Below are 21289 nucleotides of genomic sequence, written 5' to 3'. Positions count from 1 at the left end.
GGTTCCCCGACGTACACGTTGCTGAAGTTGGTCAAAGCTGGTCTCGAACTCATGTCCAACTTCCTTCATGTAGTCATCCAAAAAACATGAGCCCCGGCATTAACCTATATTAGCAAGAATCTCTAACCGATGTGGGAGGCAAATGGCACATGTTCTTCGATTATGTCTTTCCGTATCTCTATTAAGTTACAGTTCTTCTTCGCAAAACAACCAATTCCTCCAAGGAAACGCCTCCTCATAACATCAATCCATCCACCGTAGAATGCCATATGAAGAACCATGCAGCATGAAGAGTACCTTTCTCCTGCGCGTCTCCATATGAAATTACGACAAACTGACGATTTGAGGCCAACTCTCACATCATCAGTAAAGAGAATCTCCTCCCAATGTCCACCTCACATTTTCCTGCCATTTTCTCAGCTGTGGCAAGAAGAGGTCCAAAAGTCGGGTGCCAAGCCCTGAGGTTATTTTCATTGGGCCTTCTTCCTACAGTCCTGCAGGAAATAGAAACATTTCGGATTTGTCTTATCAGTTTTCTTATCTCATTTCCCGTAATGCTGTGTTTTTATAAAGCCTGACGATTGATGAATCTATCGTTCATCTCGTCCGTAGACCTCGGTCGACCCAGTCCTGGACTTCTAATGGAAGCCCTGTTTCTCTGAAACGCCAAAGAATCCTTCCTATTTTAGAGAGATTTACATTTAGTCTCCTGGCGACTTCGCGCAGCTATATCCTTCCTTTAAAAATATTATGATTCTGGCACTGTCGTAGTCACTCAAATGCCTGACTGGAGCTATTGAAAAAGGTTTAAGAATAAGAACAATATCAAATGAAATCAACGAAGGAATAATGGAAAAAGACATAATGCTACTTTTTGTGGAAAAAGTCTCTTAACTTCATTCCAAATGTGTTCGATTGGGTCCAAATCTGGACTTCGAGCTGGCCACACCGAGTACTCAATTCCAATCTCATTCAGGTAGTCATCCACAATACATGCTCTATACGGGGCCTGGCATTACCCTATTTTAGCACGAAACTCTGACCGATGTGGGGACAAATGAGACATGTTCTTCGAGTGCCTTGTCAGTACCTCTGTGAGGTGTTCCTCTCTGTTCTTCCTCGCTCAACGACCAATTAGATGCAGGCGTCCAACAAAATGCCACCCCACAACGTCAATGACCTACCTACGTAGGCAAGGAATTACAAAGAAAAATAGCCATTTTCTCTGACAGTCAGGCGGCACATATGGCCTTAGTCTTAAGTAAAAAGCGTATGGAATTGTATGTAATCCCTGGCAGAAGTCAGTGACACAATGACCAGACCTTGGCCTCTGTCTCAAGGCATTAGGGACATAGAGGCAATGTGAAATTGAACATGATGGCCAAAAAATTAGCTGTAAGCCGGTCCCCGTCTTAGCGACGGATTTAAAATAAGAACAAAATATGGTAAACGATGAAAGGGAACAAAGGTTGCAACTCTGAAGGGGCCACTACCCAGACGGGAACGACGTGACGTCCCCCTCAAATCTGTCAAACGTAGCTTGGAAATGGTTACCCAGGTAGACAGATAGATAAGAACGTCGAAGTGTGTGGCAGACCCAGGCTTGACCCACGTCTTGTTTCCCACGAACCTGGGGAACATAAAATAGCAATAGCTGGACAACCGATCAAATAAATAACTATCGTCTAATTATTTAATGCTGAAGGGTTGTCACACGGTCAAAAATCCGTAGCCACGGGGGACATCGTAAATTGGGGTCGCGTCAACCCTGTCCTCGACACCCGTCTTCGCCGGCCCACCCGCGGCGTGGGAACTCCCCCGACTTTTGAGTTTCCTTTCCGCCCCTATTCCGGGAGAGACCCGGTATAAAAGGGATGACTGGGAAATCTGAAGTCAGTCAAAATCAAAGACTCACTCTAGGCAGTCAAAATCAAAGACTCACCCCAGGCAGTCTAAACCAGAGACTCACTCCAAGGCCGTCAAGACCAAGGACGGTCGACTCCAGGAGTGGGTCCGGAAGAGAAGCAGCCACACTCTGTCTGGGATTCAACAAAAGGGCTCAGCCAGCCAGAGCCAGCGAGGACCAGCGTTTGCGACCCATCGAGCCAAGTCAACGGTCGAGAGAAAAGATGCTGTGGACACTAATCGTGGCGAGCGTCGTTTGGGGTAAGTCCCTTTGTTGATAGACTCATCCCAGATTTAGAGTTGTGGCTGACTTGTAGATTGATTAAGATTCTGAGGTTTCGGTACCGTTAAGAAAAGGAACTGTGTACAATAAATGTTACTGAATATGCTCTCTGGTTTATTGAATTCTGGAACCTTACCTTCCTCTACACAAGAATAAGTAGTTACTTACGCCGACTAATCTCTTGTCGCTTAGAGAAAAGGAAGCGAATATCGAGAGATAATTCGGCCGCCGCGCCGACGTCCGCGTACATAGCCAATATGAATACTCTAGGCCTAGGACCTTCCAGAAAAACGGCTACAACCAAAAATAGATCCATCCGAAAAATTGTTTAAAAAACTTACTTCATGGTAATCGCAACAGAACCAAAATTCTGATTGGATTACTGACAGAGCACTGCCGCCTAGAAAGCACATGCACATGGAAAGGAGTACAGACAGAAAAAATACGGTGAAGGTACTGCCAGAAGCGGAGGCCGCAGAATAAGTTTTCTGTTTTTGTTATGGTCTATGAAGATGCAGATTCTTACAACTAGAGGAGGAAAGGTCGCAAGGAAGATCCTACACTAAGTAGGACTGCTGGCAAGCTATGGATGTTGCTGGCCAGTGAGTTGTTAAAAAATAGAGGAGCCAATAGATCTACTTAGATCGAGGTGCGAAAGGCTTGTATCGGCCTCATTTATTACTATATCCAATTGTCAGAAAATTTCAGAGATGATAGCCAGACCAAAATTATCCGTAAAGACCAAACATAAATTTCGTTTTTGAAATTTTCTGTATAGCTGTGACATCATTTTTATATACTAGGTCAATTTTATACCACTGGTCAGTTATTTTGTTGAGAACTTAATGCTGATTTGGTTTTTTTTCTATTGTTTATGTACTGGCAACACAAATAGGCCTATTGGGAAAAGACTATTTATATGGAACCTATCATCTTATTACGGAGTTTCACAAGATCAAAATGGACACAATCAAAAGTTAACGTAAATTATTTATAAATTTTGGAGAAAATAATGCGAATAAATATGTCAGATGAAAGGTTGTTTGAAAACCTGTGGTTGCTTTACACTCTTTGTACACTAGACCAACAACTCTGCAAACAAGTGGGGTCGACTCGGTAAAACGTGAAATATGAATGCCTCAGATGAGTTCAAATTCACATTATGTCACGGGGCAGAACGTTTGACGAGTAAATATCTTCATCGGTGAAGTAAAGCTGGAAATTGTTTACACGCCGGTGCCTTAACACAGATTTACAACGTCAATAGCTTTTCTAATGTTCCGTCCGACATCACTCTTTTCCTACGACATGCAACAAACAGAACAAATTTACAGCGTCGAATAATGAAAGTGGGCAACTCCCTCTTTTCATCTGGAGCCGCCAAAGTGATTTACCATATGCAATTGTGAAAATAATAAAAAGGAAAAAAACAAATAATTGGAAATACCTTCCTCAACCGGGCTTTGTGCAATCGATCACATTGTATATTTTATTCTATTTAAGAGGAATGCTGAGTATCTCGGTTCTTATTGAACTTTTCCGAATGAAAACATTAATTCCAGTGGCAAGGGTTATTTACGTTTAAAAAAAACTATAAAACATAATTCGGTGATATTTAATTATTGGCCGCTTTTTCATGAATTCAACTTTAATATCTTATTTCAATCCTTTTATGTAAGGTTTTGGTTGAAATGAAAAATCTAGTGTCACGAGCGGGATTCGAACCCAAGACCTTCGGATAAAAACGCCGCTTCTCTAACCACTTGAGCTATAGTGACATGGAATTGTATGTCGGAAGGAAATTCGTTACTTTTTTACTGGTCATTTGACTGCATGTATAAATTAAAAAATTATTGCAAAATATATCAATTCATTGTTCAATTAATTAATCTATATTTAAGGTATTGGTTGGAATAAAAAAAAGTCAGTGTCACGAGCGGGTTTCGAACCCACGACCTTCTGCTCAATACGCCGCTTCTCTAACCACTTGAGCTATCGTGACTTGGGAATGTATGTTGGAAAGGAATTTGTTACGTTGACTGGTCATTTGACTGCATATATAAACTAAAAAAAGTTATTTTAAATTATATTAAGTTAATTCATTGTTCAATTAATTAATCTGTATTTAAGGTATTGGTTGAGATAAAAAAGTCAGTGTCACGAGCGGGATTCGAACNCTAAAAACTTAATTAATTGTAATCTATTTTATTTTCGGCGGCAAATGAAATGGCCACGGAGAGCTTTAGTGAAGTATATTTCATTTTTCTTATTACATTTTATTAGGTTTCGTGATCCGCTTGACCAAATAAATTCTTTTCAATTAATTAAGGTTTTGGTTGAGATAAAAAAACAGTGTCAAGAGCGGGATTCGAACCCACGACCTTCGGCTCAATACGCCGCTTCTCTAACCACTTGAGCTATCGTATTTCGATCCACTCAGACACTAACTTCCTATCTCAACCCCACCTTTTGAATCTTCCCTCCTTTTTGCCATCATTTGGTCAATCGGACCACGAAAACTAGTGAATTTAATTCATTGTAATGATTAAACGTATAAATCATATAATTGAGGGAAGTTTCTGTAAATAAAAAAGATAAATTTTCCCTGCAGGCTCATGAATATTTGCAAATTTACTAAGTGCATCTGTTTGAGAGCGTATCCCACTGAGAGTGAAATTTAGGTTATGTACTGCATGTGTTGCACAATATTGTGTTATGGATGTCAGGTCTGGGGTTAACAACAATATGAATCCGTTTAAAAAGTGAAAAGTTCAGAAGGACTTTCGCCTACCAGCAGCCACTCCAAATTATTTAATTTATTTAGAAATCTCATACGAACTCTTTTTTATTTACACCTTGAAGTTACACTTCTCATTCGTTTTTAAAACCTTTACCTCTTCTGATGCGAATACCCATCTCAATTATTGAAAAGAAATTGTCTTTGCTCACTGGTAAGCACTGTTCCGGAAATATTTTACCCCTTTACAAAATATTTTACAATGGGAATCGTACCTCTCACTTCTCACAAATAAAATTTCCAAAATTCATTCATCTACACATGATTTATCGCTATGTAAAGAACTTAATCGTTCCGATCCCTTATTCGAGTTTTATATAATTTAAACGGTTACTCGATAAATGATTTGGTTTTCGGGGGTTCTGGGATTTGCTCTCTCTTCAACTCAGATGGGATCGAAAATATTACTCATTTTCTAGCTGAGTTCAATCCTGGGGGGTCGACTTCATGTTGACTGTTTCAATTTTGTTTATATTTGCCTAGAAATATCTTGATTAATTGCTTGAATGGCACAGTTATGAATTAATATTGGAATTTAATTTTTAACGTACTTTTTTTCTGCATAGATTTCATTTTTTTTATTTTTTGATTTTGAAATAAGGATTTGTAACCAATTTCTTATAATTTGCTAAATTTTTCTGTCAATTTCTTTATTCTAATGTAAATCAATTTTTTTTTATTTTGCTTATTTGTATCTTTACCGGTTTTATTCGTAACCATTGTTGAATTTATATCTTTTTTCTATTTTTTCGATACATTTTTCTATTCATTTTTTATTCGTTTATAAATATTAATCCATTTACGTTTTAGTGGTCAATTGACCAAGTTAGTTCTTTCAATTAATTACATTTTCTACGTAAGATCTTGGTTGAGATAAAAAAGACTGTGTCACGAGCGGGATTCGAACCCACGACCTTCAAGTGGTAGAGTAGCAGCGTATTTAGCCGAATGTCGTGGGTTCGAACCCCGCTCTTGATCTCAACCAAGACCTTACATAGAAAGAATACTTATTAATTTTTATTTTATCCTTTAGTGTAAGTTAATATTCATATTCAGTTTATGATTTCTTCATTTTAGTTCTTTTTTTATTACAATTTTTAACAGCATCCTATATTTTATTAAGTCGCCATTATACATATATTCTGTTTCTTCCGGTAAAGACCTCTGACAGACGGATTTTGGCTTTTTTCTATTGTTGTAAATATTATTATTGTGTGTGGTGATTAGAAGAAATACTTTGATTGAATATTTTTTGCATTGTATAAATTCACTTTTTTCCACGTTCTACATGTATTTGTTAAATTTAAACAATGTTGGTATACTGGCCCTGAAGATGTTCTCAATAAAGGTCGAAACGTTGGCACGATAAAGAAAAATTTTTTCTGAAACCTACATTGCACCAGACCGCATCTCACTATTTCCGAATAATTATTATTGTGTATAAAAGTCTCTCTCTCTCTCTCTCTCTCTCTCTCTCTCTGTCTCTCTCTCTCTCATCGAGTGTATTAATCCAATTTACAGTATTTTGAAAAAAAAATGTAGGATATAAATTAATTGCAAAAATGGATGAAAGTGTGGAGGTAAAATAAATGGATTGGTACCTTGGGTATATAGACCAAAATTGGAGAAATCAAATTTTTCGCATTTTAAAGCTAAAGTTACAGTTAATTTGTTTTAGCCGGGTGTGAGATTTCACGTAAGTCTTATATCCAGTAAAGTCCAAGATATGGTATACTATTCGCTGGAGGAATTTGAGTACCATGCCCTCGTGCCATACCCGATCAAAGGCATGGAAAGTTGATGGATATTTACGACCAGATCATAATCAGCACTTTAAATTTTAGGAAGGGTAATTATGACCTGACTGAAATCTTTAGGAAAAAAACGCCTAGAAGAAAGTCAAAATAGGATATTTATATTCATTAATTTTATCAAAGTTGATGTGAATAAACTTCTAAAACATTTTTTTTATGCTCGACATAAAACAGAATAGAGAGAAAGAGCTCGAACCTCGAAGTTGGAATCATTAGAATTGTTGGGTATGGAGCAATAGGGGGTACAAAGGTGAAAAATCGGGAACAGAGAACAAACAATATTGGGCTTATTATATTCCCTTGAGCTACACTTATATTTTCATTCCTTATGAGAACGGATCTCGACCCATTACCAACTCTAATATTCACTGTTGTTATGAGCCAAAACTTTTTAATACTTGACTTCTTAAACCCCCAATTGACTGATAAGAATATAATACAAACGATTTCAACCAGATCGAACGGTTTTATGTCGCAGAATAAACTCGACGTTAAAAATGTTCCGTCGGTTTATTATATATTAAAAAATGTCCTAAGAAATGAATAAATGTTTTACAAGTGCCATAAAGAAGGCCAACGATGGACCAACTCGCAAGCAACTTTGCAAACACCCTCACTCCCGCTGAGTTTTGAGAAAACTGCTTCGGTTAATATTTACTCACTGCTCGGAGTAATGAGCGAACTCGTTAACAAGACTTGACGGAGATAAGTCATTTTACCTTCTGTCCGTCAACAAAAAAAAATAACAAAAAACCACGTCAGTCATACCATCCACCACGTTGCAAGGTGGCAAAAAAATTGCAACCTTATAAAAATGTGTTTGGTGCGGTATTTACAGTTCCTGAAATTAAAGTTTAATTCGCATTTTGTAAAACAGACGTGTACATTTTTAAAAAATCACTGTTTATGTAGCAGTGGTATTTTTTATTTTTTTTAGTTAAGTTTGGATTGCTACAAAAGTACTGTGATATCACATAAGGTAGATAATTTTGTTTACCTTATTTTCAATTCATTAGATTTCGTGGTCCGATTGACCAAATAACATCTTTCAATTAATTAATTAATATTTATGTAAGGGCTTAGTCGAGATTAAAAAGCAAGTGCCACGAGCGGGATTCGAACCCAAGACCTTAGGCTCGTTACGTCTTGATAACTCACGTGGTAGAGCAGCGTATTTAGCCAAAGGTCGTGGGTTCGAATCCCGCTCGTGACGCTGACTTTTTTATCTCAACTAATACCTTACATAAAGACTTATTTTCAATGCTGCTCCAGAAATCACTGAATTGACGAAATTCGGTCCATTTTAAAATAAAAATTATGGCTTGTAAGGAAAAGTAATTATTAAAAATTCAATTAATCTCTTTAAATATTTATAGTCTGATCAAATCTCATAAAGTGAGAAAAGTGGTTTAACAACTACTATTATATAAATTCTAGCATAAAACTTTTTGAGCCGATGAACATGAAACTTCGTCTTTAAAGATCACTTTGGTCTGCCTTTTCTCGATGGATTGGCCTGCCTTTTCTCGATGGATTGGCCTGTCGGCGCGTTTCGCCATTGGCTAAAGAAATTAAAATAATTACAATGTTACTAATTTCTATAGCAGCCAAATAACAACAAGAGGTTAGCCTAAAGAAACTTAAAAAAAAAAAAGTATGAGAGAGTGCAAAAAATGCGTCGAGTAATACAACACTGAAGATGGCCAAGTGCCGAAACGCATCTGACAGACACACCCAACAGATGCTTTACTTTATGACTACTAACTAGAGACACAAAATTAACAATAAAACAACACTCTTTCCTGCAAGAATCGTAACATGGGACGCAGATAATCGTTGCCGTGTTGAAGCACAATTTTTATATCGGGTGGCATTCTTACGCGCTCTCTATACGGAGTCAAGGAATTGCACCCTTCAATTAGGTGGGACATATCTTGAAACTTTCTTCCTTTTCTCGGCATTCCAAAAGCAAGTTGAGAACTGGATAATTATCATTATCCCTTTACAACTGTTGTATAAATAACCTACTTGATGGTCGATGAGGTTCTGAATATACCCCCATCGGCCCTCTCACATTGTTTATTCACGCCAATAAATACATTCACTCTAAAATACACTAGAGTTTAGAACAATGTACCCAACAAAAAACCTGTTTAATTCAAGAATCGGAACAGGGGACGCAGATACTTCCTGCCGTGGTCAAGCACAATTCTCATTCGGGTGGCATTCTGACGCGCTCTCTATATGGAGCCAAGTAATTGCACCCTTCAATTAGGTGGGACATGTCGAGAAACTTTCTTCCTTTTCTCGGCATGCCAAAAGCAAGTTGAGGACTGGATATTTATCATTCAACCTTTACAAATATTATATAGCTAACCTAGTTGATGATCGATCAGGTGCTGAATATACCGCCATCGGCCCTCTCACATTGTTTATTCACGCCAATAAATACATTCACTCTAAAATACACTAGAGTTTAGAACAATTTACCCAACAAAAAACCTGTTTTATTCAAGAATCGGAACAGGGGACGCAGATACTTGCTGCCGTGCTCAAGCACAATCTTCATCAGGTGGCATTTCTAACCACTGAACAAAGAATGGTACCCTTCAATTAAGTGTGATACATTGAGCAAGTTTTCTCGAAATGCCAGACACGCCAAAAGTAATTGTGTCAACCTCGCATGGCATATGGTTAATCAGGTGAAGATGACCTTTCTTCTACAAATCTATCCGATAATGAAAAATACAAAAGCCAATTTTATATATTTATTTATTGATTAGTGTTACATTATGTAATGAGATACAGTATGATTTATTCTCAAGGGAGCCAGGAACAAGTGTTGCGCTCCCAGGTACCATTGCCTCCTGGTTGTAGGATTATGGCATGGCAAGTTGAAAATTTGTTAGAGATTTGGTTTTGACGAAGGCTATTTGGAGGTCATTCCAAAAAGTAGTATTGGAAACATAGTACAGAGTAGGTAGTAACCTTTGGATGGTGGTATATCGGTGCTCTACAGTTCTAACCCGTATGTCCAAATGGATTTCAGTAGTGTTCTATAAAGTGTTAGATGGTGTTTTGGTTGATAGGAGTGATGTTCTTGGTAATAGTTTGTTTACATTAGATAGACGCTCTGTTACGAATGCCATGAATAAACCATGGGAGCGGCACTAATTGATGGTTGGGAAGGTGAGTACTAACCATCTGTTTCATCCCGTATGTCGGATCCAGGTTAGACAAGAGTCGAGATAGAACCCAAGGTAGTATTCGCAGTCAATTTGTTGGACAGGAGTACTAAAAAGTTAATAACCCATTTATATTTTAGTGGTCAATTGACCAAGTTACTTCTTTTAATTAATTATTCTTTTTATGAAAGGTCTTGGTTGAGATAAAAAAGTCAATGGCACGAGCGGGATTCGAACCCACGATCTTCGGCTTGATACGCCGCTGCTCTACCGCTTGAGCTATCGTGATTTTGATCATCTCGGACACCAACTCTCCATCTCATCCTACAGCCGTACGATTTTTTTCTTCTTTTTGCCATTTTTATGACGTGGGTTCTAATCCCGCTCATGACACTGACCTTTTTACTTCAACCAAGACCTTCCATAAGAATAAGTTAATAACGTTCAATGAAAGAGTATTCTTAAATAAGCACGACTTTTTTTTACCTTTTCACGTGTTAGAAACACAAAAATGATTATCATATAATACCATAATAACAATAATAATACAATAACCAATTAAATCCGACACTCAGGCATGTCGTAAAACAAACTGAGCTGAAACAAATAAACTAAGATTTTCGACATAAAATCAAAAAATGATAAGCAAACAGTAAAGTTTTCTAGAATCAATCATGTGATATATTTCAAAATTATAACGTAAACAACGATGATCGATGCCCGGGCATGACATCTTCGAGGAGCTTGTATAGTCGTCGGAACATATATTATAAAAAGCTCCCAGCGATGACAACTTAAACCCCTGTTTAAGATCGATAAGCCTCGACTCGTTGCATGTTTACGACAATTCGTCATTACCGATCACGAAAATTTATCAATTCTGATTATATTATTACGGACGATGACATCATAGAATTATTAAGCGAAACTGTGAAAATAATTATTTGGAGATCGTGAGGTGCGGTCTGGTGTAACGTAGGTTTTAGAAAAGCATTTTCTTTATCGTGCCAACGTTTCGATCTTTATTGACATCATCTTCGGGGCTCAAAGTGTTTATTTTCTGTGTAGATGTGTCATTATGGTGTGTCGTGTTGGGCAATGACACATCTACATAGAAAACAAACACTTTGAGTCCTGAAGATGATCTCAAAAAAGATCGAAACGTTGGAGCGATAAAGAAAATGTTTTTCTAAAGCCTATGTCACACCAGACCACACTTCACGATCTCCAAATAATCATTGGCTAACAGTCACTAAACACCACACACACAGTGAAAATGTATGATGTGACATAGTGGGAATATTGCTTTTGATATCTTTACTGGTTCATTTTGTCCAAAAGCACTGTGTTATCTTAAAACCATTTTCATTTAAACTAAATGGATACGTTTAGGGATAAAAGAGTGGCCACAAGGACCTCGGCACCACGTCTTTTGTAAATCTATTGTGTCTCTCTATTTTATTTTATTTTTTATAACTCACTGGCCAGCTTCAGGCGTTAATCAAACACCATAGTACCAGCGGCTCCTTCGTGTAGGAATTTCCCGTTATACAGACCCTCACAAAAACGTGTTGTGCGGTCTTATATTTTTCCTAGTAGTATCTACACGTTGTATAACCTAACAATACGCGGCAGTGCCTCTAGACCTTAAAAGAAAGTTACAATGTGTTCTGCTGTCTCCTACTCTTCCTGCCAGTATCTGCACAGTGTTATGTCTGTACTCCTATCCGGTGCTTTCTTAAGAGGCTGTGCCCTGTCAGGAGTCCAACCAGAATCCGGGCTCTGTTGGGGTTGCCTTTCAGTAATACTTTGTAAATTTTGCGTATGGCTTTCTATGAGTATCTTCTCGTGCGTCATGTTTGAGATGTTATTACATCAGGTCCTGAACTCATTAAGGATTCACTTTTGAATGTGTCCTTTTTTGTGGTAGGCCACAATAGAGTTCGAGGTCTAGAGAATTCATATTGGCTCATTGCCTCAATGTCAGTTCAGGTCATTGGTGTCACAGGAATTCCATACAGTTTCGTACGTTTTCTGCCTGTACCTCGCTTGGGGCCAAGCCGTTAAATGCCGCCTGACTGTCAGTGGAAATAGCTATATTCCAGAATTGTGTTTCTAGTCTTTTTATTTCTCTGGCGTATGATTTTAGACTGGAAAACTGTTGCGTTTTTACATTCCTTCCTTCAGCGTTTCTGTGGCAAAGAAATGCACGTGAGCACGTCAGACAGAATAAAAAGAAAATGAGGGAGCAATGGAATTCCTCATTGGCCACAAACAATGCGAGGACATCCTGACAAACTTTTGAAGGAAAAAGATAACATAATGTTATTATAGATTCACATTACCAATAAGTAACTTAGATAAAAGGACAAAAATGAAATATAGAAATAGTAAAATTCCATTGGATATAAACCAACCAAGAACCTTCTAGTGAATTTTGGAAGAAAGACACAACAGAATACATCAGCGGGAAAAAGCCTCGAATCCTGACAGGAGTCTTAACAGGACATTGCCGACTCACCGTGCATTAGAAGAATATTGATACCAACCCGGAACGTGCAGATTCTGGAAAGAAGCAGAGGAAACACTACTCACCTATTAAAAAACTGTGGTGCTAATCTTGCCCGGATGTGGCTTGGTACATACAACGTAATCGAAGAAGAAATTCGACCACTGAAACTGGGAGTACTAATGAAGTTCTTTTATGAAAATGGACTTATAGGTGTGCTTTAAGCACAAGATTGTTTACCTTAAAGGGCGCAGGTAACACCCCATCTACATTCCATCCTCCATGTGTTCCACCTGCTGTTGGGTTCGAGCTCTTTTGAGCTAATCGAACTTTTTCCCGTAATTTGAACAAACAATTAAATTTACAAATAATACGTAATTAAATAAGCTACGAGAGTACCATTTCTATAAAATCCCAACAGAAACAAGACCTTAATTTTGTAGCAGTTTGTTTTCCAGGATGTTAAGTCCGTGCGTCAATAACAGGCAATTCAGTAGCATTTATATCGAATGAATTCTGCGGAATCCGACAAATTGAGGGCGGGATTGATACGGAGCCATGTTTACCACGGTATTGTTGTTGGTCTACACATGACAAATAAACACAATGACCACTGTTAACGCTCAGCCATTTATATGAATTGTTTCGTCGAATCGTTTTATTTAGCGACAACAATCCATTTGTGTCGGTTTAACGCTTGCTGGAAATACAAATAACCGGCGAATTAAAAATTTCCTTCTTGGTCTGATTATTGTAAAAATCTTATCTCGCATTCTATGTGGGTATGGAATGACGACCTGTGAAACAGACTCGGTTAAGTGCCTGAACAGCACTCATGACCCCGTCCTCGCCTCTTAACTCTAGAGGGTACTCGTTAAAGGGGTAACTAGTGAGGGGCACCAACCCTCATCCACTGAATATCCACTACACATTTAGTTTTTTTTTAATGGTCCTACGTGTGCCATTTACTCGTTTGGGTAAAACAAAACTGAAACACCACATTTTCATTACGATTTTGTGATGAGCGACTTAGCTTCCGTCCGCTGTTCTTTTCTTGCTGATCAGTATATCGCCATCGATTTTTGGATAGTCTTACGTTAGCTCAGTTCAACTGTTACAGACTGGCAAACAGTGCTATTTTTGAGTTGAGGCAAAGGAGAACCCCTGATTCATTATCTTAAAAATTTGGAAAAAATTGTAAAAGTTTAGTATCTTCAGGGTTTTTAATAACCAACAAGACTTGAATTTTCATAAATTGTGAAATATTATTGACAATATTTTGAAAATATTGTTTAATACATTCACTAGTTTTCGTGGTCCGCTTGACCAATTAATATCTTTCAATTAATTAAGGGTTTACTTTAAATAAAATAAGTCAGTGTCACGAGCGAGATTCGAACCCATGACCTTCGGCTAGATACGCCNTTGAATATTTCCAAAAAGTCAAGAGTTTTGCCATTTGTTGTCTTTTGAGCAGCTACTGTGGATTCGGAAGCGCGAATTTTTGAACGGAAATGTAAACGGTTAGATTTGTATTTTAAATACGCTAAAGATGAGAAATTAGATTTCATGTAAAAAAATCTTATTTTAGACTAAAATTACAAAAAATGTTAATATCTCGGGAAAGAGTCAAGATCAGTCCTTGTTCTGGTGATACTGAACTACGATTTCTTTAGTGAATCCACCATGACAGTATTGTCATCTAACCCTGCAGCACCCTGTATAGCCCAAAATATTTTACTTCTAAGGATTCGGTAATTTTTTGCTGTTAATATACAGCTGTGGACAAGGCTGAACGTACTTTAAGTCCATTTGTCAGTTTCATTTTCCTCATTTTGGACCATTCTTCGATGAGCAATATGCTCCTGCTGTAGAAGATGGCTTGAATCGTTGTAAGAAGATGAAATTGCGCTATTATTCTCGTAAGTTGTAACTATGATGTTCAAATCGGCCGGTCCGCATAATAAATAGGATCGGTCTGAGAATGTTCCCTTGTGGGAATCCGATTGGAATCGGTCTTGTCACTGAGAACTCATTCTCTCAACTTATTTTGAACCGACGTGATAGTTAAAGTAGAAGGTGTTTTAGTTTGATGAGAACCCTGTCAAAAGCTTGGGAAATTTCTAATAATACAACGGATCACTTTCTGTCCACTAAAAAAGAGGAAAAATCATAAATAACCCTGCAAAGCTATATCATGGAATAATGAGCGTGGAAGTCAATGGTCAGGGCTAACAAACTTAAAAATGTACTATGAACGTTACAGATTATCCTCACAGGATTGGTCGGATTCGAGCCCACGACCTTCGGCTAGATACGCCGCTGCTCTACCACTTGAGCTACAGTGTCTTCGATCCACTCGGACACTAACTTCCCATTTCAACCCCACCTTTTGAATTTTTGCTCGTGACCCTGACTTTTTTATCTCAACTAAAAACCTGAATTAATTAAAAGATAATTTCTAACGTTCATTAGATTTCGTGGTCCGATTGGCCAAATAACATCTTTCAATTAATTAATCTTTATGTAACGTATTCGTTGAGATAAAAAAGTCAGTGTCACGAGAGGGATTCGAGCCCACGATCCTCCGCTAGATACGCCGCTGCTCTACCACTTGAGCTACAGTGTCTTCGATCCACTCGGACACTAACTTCCCATCTCAACCCCACCTTTTGAATTTTCGCTCGTGACACTGACTTTTTTATCTCAACTAAAAACCTTAATTAATTAAAAGGTAATTTCTAACATTCATTAGATTTCGTGGTCCGATTGGCCAAATAACATCTTTCAATTAATTAATCTTTATGTAAGTTATTGGTTGAGATTAAAAAAATCAGTGTCACGAGCGGGATTCGAACCCACGACCTTCGGTTCAATACACCGCTGCTCTACCACTGGAGCTATCGTGATATCATTTACACATTTTTTTCAACGTTACAAAGGAAATTATAAACTTTTCAAAAAATAATTGCAGGAGACTACAACTGAATATTTCCAAAAAGTCAAGAGTTTTGCCATTTGTTGTCTTTTGAGCAGCTACTGTGGATTCGAAAGCGCGAATTTTTGAACGGAAATGTAAACGTTAGATTTGTATTTTAATTACGCAAAAATGAGAAATTAGATTTCATGTAAAAAAATCTGATTTTAGACTAAAATTACAAAAAATATTAATATCTCGGGAAAGAGTCAAGATCAGTCCTTGTTCTGGTGATACTGAACTACGATTTATTTAGTGAATCCACCATGACAGTATTGCCATCTAACCCTGTAGCACCCAGTATAGCCCAAAATATTTTACTTCTAAGGATGTCGGTAATTCTTTGTTGTTAATATAGCTGTGGACAAGGCTGAACGTACTTTAAGTCCATTTGTCAGTTTCTTTTTCCACATTTTGGACCATTCTTCGATGAGCAATATGCTCCTGCTATAGGAGATGGCTTGAATCGTTCTAAGAAGATGAAATTGCGCTATTATTCTCGTAAGTTGTAAGTATGATGTTGGGATCGGCCGGTCAGCACAATAAATAGGATCGGACTGAGAATGTTCCCTTGCGGGAATCCGACTTGAATCGATCTTGTCGCTGAGAACTCATTCTCGCAACTTGTTTTGAAACGACGTGATAGTTAAAGTAGAAAATGCTTTAGTTTGATGAGAATCCGGTCAAAAGCTTTGGAAATTTCTAATGAAACAACGGATCACTTTCTGTCCACTAAAAAAGTGGAAAAATCATAAATAATCCTGCATAGCTACATCATGGAATAATGAGCATGGAAGTCAATGGTCAGGGCTAACAAACTTAAAAATGTACTATGAACGTTACAGATTATCCTCACAGGATTGGTCTTAGAGGCTTCTCGCCATCTTCAGTGTTTACGGACCCAACTGATCTTTCTCACAACTGTCATGCTTTTCTCCCGTTTTCTTACAATACTTTGCCTTTTATACCTTCATTGTTATATTTCTCATCATTGCCATTTTACCACTTTTTTTACACCTTTTAGAATTTTCCTTCCTTTTTGCCATTTTTCAAATGTCGTGTAATCTATTTGATTCTCGGCGACAAATGAAATGGCCACGGAGAGCTTTAGTGAAGATGTACTTCATTTTAATTAATTAAATTCACTAGTTTTCGTGGTCCGCTTGACAAATTAATATCATTCAATTAATTAAGGTTTAAGTTGAGATAAAAAAGTTCGTGTCACGAGCGAAAATGCAAAAGGTGGGGTTGAGATGGGAAGTTAGTGTCCGAGTGGATCGAGGTCACGTTAGCTCAAGTGGTTGAGTAGCGGCGTATCTAGCCGAAGATCGTGAGTTCGAAGCCCGCTCGTGCCATTGACTTTTTTATCTCAACTACAAACCTAATTAATTGAAAGATTGTTTAATAACTTTGAATCACAGAAATAAAACCGTTTGCCAAGTTGGTCAGCTTGGTACACAATTCTGGGGGATCATCTAGAAAGCAACCCGCTTAAGCTCTGAAAATTTCATAAAACATGGTCTTTTATCGGTTATCCTTATATCGCCATCGTTTTTTTTGGATCGCCTCACGTTAACTCAATTCAACTGTTGTAGAATGGCAAAAACTGTTATTTTTGAGAAAGAGATGAGACAGAGGAAAAACTTCTGATCCTCATCTTAAAAATTTCGAGAAAAGCGGGTAAAATAGTGCGAAGTTTAGTATCGTCTGGGTTTTAAATGAACTAATAAGCCTTGAATTTTCTTAAGTTGAGAATTATTATTGACAATATTTTGAAAGTTTTTTTTAATACCTTTTAATCACAGTAATAAAACCCTTTGTCAAGTTGGTGGGCTTGGTCTCCAGGGGATCAAGCACCCCAGGGGAAAGCAACGCGCTTTAGCCCTGAAAATTTCATAAAATTTGATCTTTTATAGCTTATCCGTACACCGCCAACGGTTTTTGGATCGGCTCATGTTAACTCAGTTCAACTATTACAGAAAAACTGCCATTTTTAAAAAAGAGTTGAGACAGAGGAAATACCCCTGATTCCTGATCTAAAAAGCTTAGAAAAAAGAGTAAAATAGAAGTTTACTATCTTCGGGGTTTTAAATAACTAATAAGCCTTAATTTTTTATAAGTTGGGAATTATTATTGAAGTAATATTTTGAAAGATTTTTTTAATGCGTTTTATTCACAGAAATAAAAACGTCTGCAAAGTGGGTAGGCTTGGTTACAATTCATAGCAGATCATCTAAAAAGCAACCCACATAAGCCCTGAAAATTTCATAAAAATTAGTCTCATGGTTTCTGAGTTTTGCTAGTTACAAGGAAAAACAGACACAAAGACACGGAACTAAATTTGTTCAGTAAGGTCTGTAATGCAATATGCGAGTGGAAATTTTTATTTTAAAGGACAAAATTTTTCGACTTCCCTCATGAATAGAGGTCTTCTCTACCTTTTTAGTTCGCAAGCAAAATAGCATTTCTAAATAGCCAGATGGACGTTATAAATCACGTGGCTTGATTTAGTATCAAATATTAACTAAATTTTCTTTTCATATCGTGAGGTTTCAAGTCTATATCGTCTCCTCTTCCGATTTTCTTTCTGTTCTACGTTAATTAACTATTTTTTTTTGTTTTCTTATAAATATACTTTTATATTATAGAAAATACTTTTGTTACAAAAAGAAAGCCTCATCTTAGCCACAACATCCATTCATGTTACGTTTGTAAGAATGAGAACGCGAAAAAAGGAAAGTATGACTGTCTCACTGAAAAATTTACCCAAAACCCCATCTTTTGCATATTGAATATAATTTTCTACTTTAACAAAAGAGGTAAAACGAAAACGATACCCAAAAACTAATTATTAAAAGAAAGAAGGTCAGAAGGTTTATTATCTTGAGAAATTTTTAATAAAACCTTGGGTTTTTAAAAGATGTTAATTTTCATTTACACATAGTTGAATAATGCGCATATTTCTGAATAGTCAGACAGACGAAAGAGATTAATTGGCTGATTTGGTATTAAACGTTAACCTAAATTTTCGTACTGTTCTTTATTTTCTAATTTTCTTGTAAATAACAAATTTTTTAGCTAGTTGATTCTCTAATTATTGAAGCTTGTAAGCCAAACGGCACGCAATACCAAAATTTCTACTAACTCACAAAAATTGTGGGTTTAGTATACAGGGTGTCCCATTTGACCCCCAATTATCTAATATTGACTTCGGAAGATGAACGGAAAAGGTCAAAGTTGAGCAGATTGGGACTCAGGTTGAGAGACCTGAGAGAGTCAACTCGGGTTTCTTCAGGAAAGTTTTATTCTCAGATGAACTTACTTTTAATAGATCATTAAATGGTAACAATAACCATCACTGATCATCAACATCAGTCGTCGGTAAATCATGAAAAAATCGATGAGTTCTGTGAATGGCTAAGTTTATTCAGACCTCTTCAGGAACTAACTGTAAAAAATTAAAACGTAGATAATTGTTTACGAAATAAATTAAAAGCTGTAAAAAAATAACATGATAACATTATTTTTAAATTAATTAAGGCTTTTAGTTGAGATAAAAAAAAATCAGTGTAAGGAGCGGGATTCGAACCCACGACCTTCGGCTAGATACGCCGCTGCTCTACCCCTTGAGCTATCGAGATCTCGATCCACTCGGACACTAACTTCCCATCTCAACCCCACCTTTTGTATTTTCCTTCCTTTTTGTCATTTTTTAAATGTCGTGTAATCTATTTGATTCTTGGCGACAAATGAACTTTAACTTATTAAATTCACTAATTTTCGTGGTCCGCTTGATCAGTTAATATCTTTCAATTAATTAAGGTTTTTAGTTGAGATAAAAAAGTCAGTGTCACGAGTCGAAGTCACGATAGCTCAAGTGGTAGAGCAGCGGTGTATCTAGCCGAAGGTCGTGGGTTCGAATCCCGCTTGTGACACTGACTTTTTCATCTCACCTAAAAACCTTAATTAACTGAAAGATATTAATTGGTCAAGCGGACCGCGAAAACTAGTGAATTATTTTTAAAAAAATTACAACAACAATAACAAAACGGCCATTTATGCATATAAATCAATTCTGTGTGTATGTAATTGTGAAAATTATAGTTTACATGTGAAACAAAAAATCTTTTTTTACCTATTTTGTTACCTTCATAGAAGATGCTTAATCTCGTTGATAAGGCCAGTGTTTTTTAGAGCTATTGTCTAAAGTCTAATTGTATATCTGAGAGCAGGGGTAGTATAAAAGTTGGCAATTTAAAGAGTAAATAATTTTCTGACAGACACTTGAAATTAGAATCCAGGTGGGGTTTTGGAAAGTCGAAATGACTAGTTTTTCCTGTTTAGATATTTTTCCTTAAGAAGAATAAGAATTAGTTAACAGTGGCTAGTTTATTACAATTAATTAAGGTTTTTAGTTGAGATAAAAAAGTCAGTGTCACGAGCGGGATTCGAACCGACGACCATCGGCTAGATACGCCGCTGCTTTACCGCTTGAGCTATCGTGACTTGAAAAATGACAAAAAGGAGGGAAAATTCAGAAGGTGGGGTTGAGATGGGAAGTTAGTGTCCGAGTGGATCGAGGTCACGATAGCTCAAGTGGTAGAGCAGCGGCGTATCTAGCCAAAGGTCGTCGGTTTGAATCCCGCTCGTGACACTGACTTTTTTATCTCAACTAAAAACCTTAATTAATTGTAATATATTAATTGGTCAAGCAGACCACGAAATTAGTGAATTGAGTGGCTAGTTTGTTGAAGTAAATTCCAAATACTAGTGAATATGCCAAAATGCATGGCATAAAATATACTTTAAGCACTATTATTTTGTAATTCATTCAACGAACATTACCACGAAGTCGTAAAAACGTTATTCGGAAGAACTATTTTGTAATTTTTTTTTTTTTTTGATTATTTAAGAGTATGTTTTGTTTATCTGCATATTTTAATTTTTATGGCTATTTATTCGAGTACAATTTTTTACGTGTAATTAGATGCCTTTTTCTAAATATTTTTCATCGTTTATTACTGCTGAGTACCGTTAATGCACCATGCCATGATCACTTTCCGATATCTAATATCAATTTTTTTGCTGCATGACAGTCTCTTATGCTGTTCAGGGCAATCTGGGGCTAATTGTCCGCACAATCACCTAATGCCGTTTGGAAGGGAAAATGCAAACCGATGCAGCCTTGTACTTATCTAACGAACATGAGAGATAACGCATTTGCTGTGATTTGTAACCAGTCATCACCGTTTCCGACCGATCAAAGATACCGGGTGCCGAACTTTCTACAGACTGTACTTCAACATACAAAAAGTTCCTTTAAAAAATAATCGCCAGTTGAAGCCATGTATTCAACAAATTAAAATTGAAATTTCCGCTCAGACTTGTGTGAAGGACAACAGATTGGTGAAAATGGTGTAATATCTGTTATTTGTGTTTACTGAGTGCGTAATACTTTTTCTCTCGTGGATATAAATATTAAAAATTCTAAAGCATGCGAAAAACGTAAATCAGAATTTTTTGTTCACAACAGCTGACAAAATTGACCACCTGATTATAATAATGAAATAAAGAACATTCCCTTGAGCGCAGAGAATATTGTACGAGCTTTCTTGATAGAATAAGCATTTTAGAGCAGTGGCAGAAGGGTCTTTATACAAATTAAAGCTTGTCCTTCTAAATACCTTCTACTTAATGCTCCGGTCTTATGTAATAGGGGTCCAAAGGATCAGATTACTCCTAAAATTACTCTCTGGCCGCGAGAGTACCGTTGGTGCTCGGAACATTCCTCTATACCTTTTTTACTAGAAATGTTCCAT

The 21289-nt window shown here is 37.0% G+C and overlaps 1 protein-coding gene across 1 annotated transcript in view; it reads left to right on the top strand.

Annotated features, from left to right (window-relative positions):
- Positions 1-279: 279 nt before the first annotated feature.
- The window catches only part of LOC106663450, a 48229-nt gene continuing 27219 nt past the window's right edge, over positions 280-21289 (top strand). Inside the window, exons 1-2 of the mRNA XM_024229813.1 lie at positions 280-443; positions 1894-2166. Of these exons, the coding sequence (XP_024085581.1) occupies positions 280-443; positions 1894-2166 (437 nt within the window). The remainder of the gene's footprint in view (positions 444-1893; positions 2167-21289) is intronic.

This window comes from Cimex lectularius, unplaced genomic scaffold (genome assembly GCF_000648675.2).
Source record: "Cimex lectularius strain Harlan isolate CLEC.00 unplaced genomic scaffold, Clec_2.1 scaffold317, whole genome shotgun sequence".
NCBI lineage: Eukaryota > Metazoa > Arthropoda > Insecta > Hemiptera > Cimicidae > Cimex > Cimex lectularius.
The sequence above is the reverse complement of the archived record's forward strand: the minus strand, read 5'-3'. Positions and strand labels throughout refer to the sequence as shown.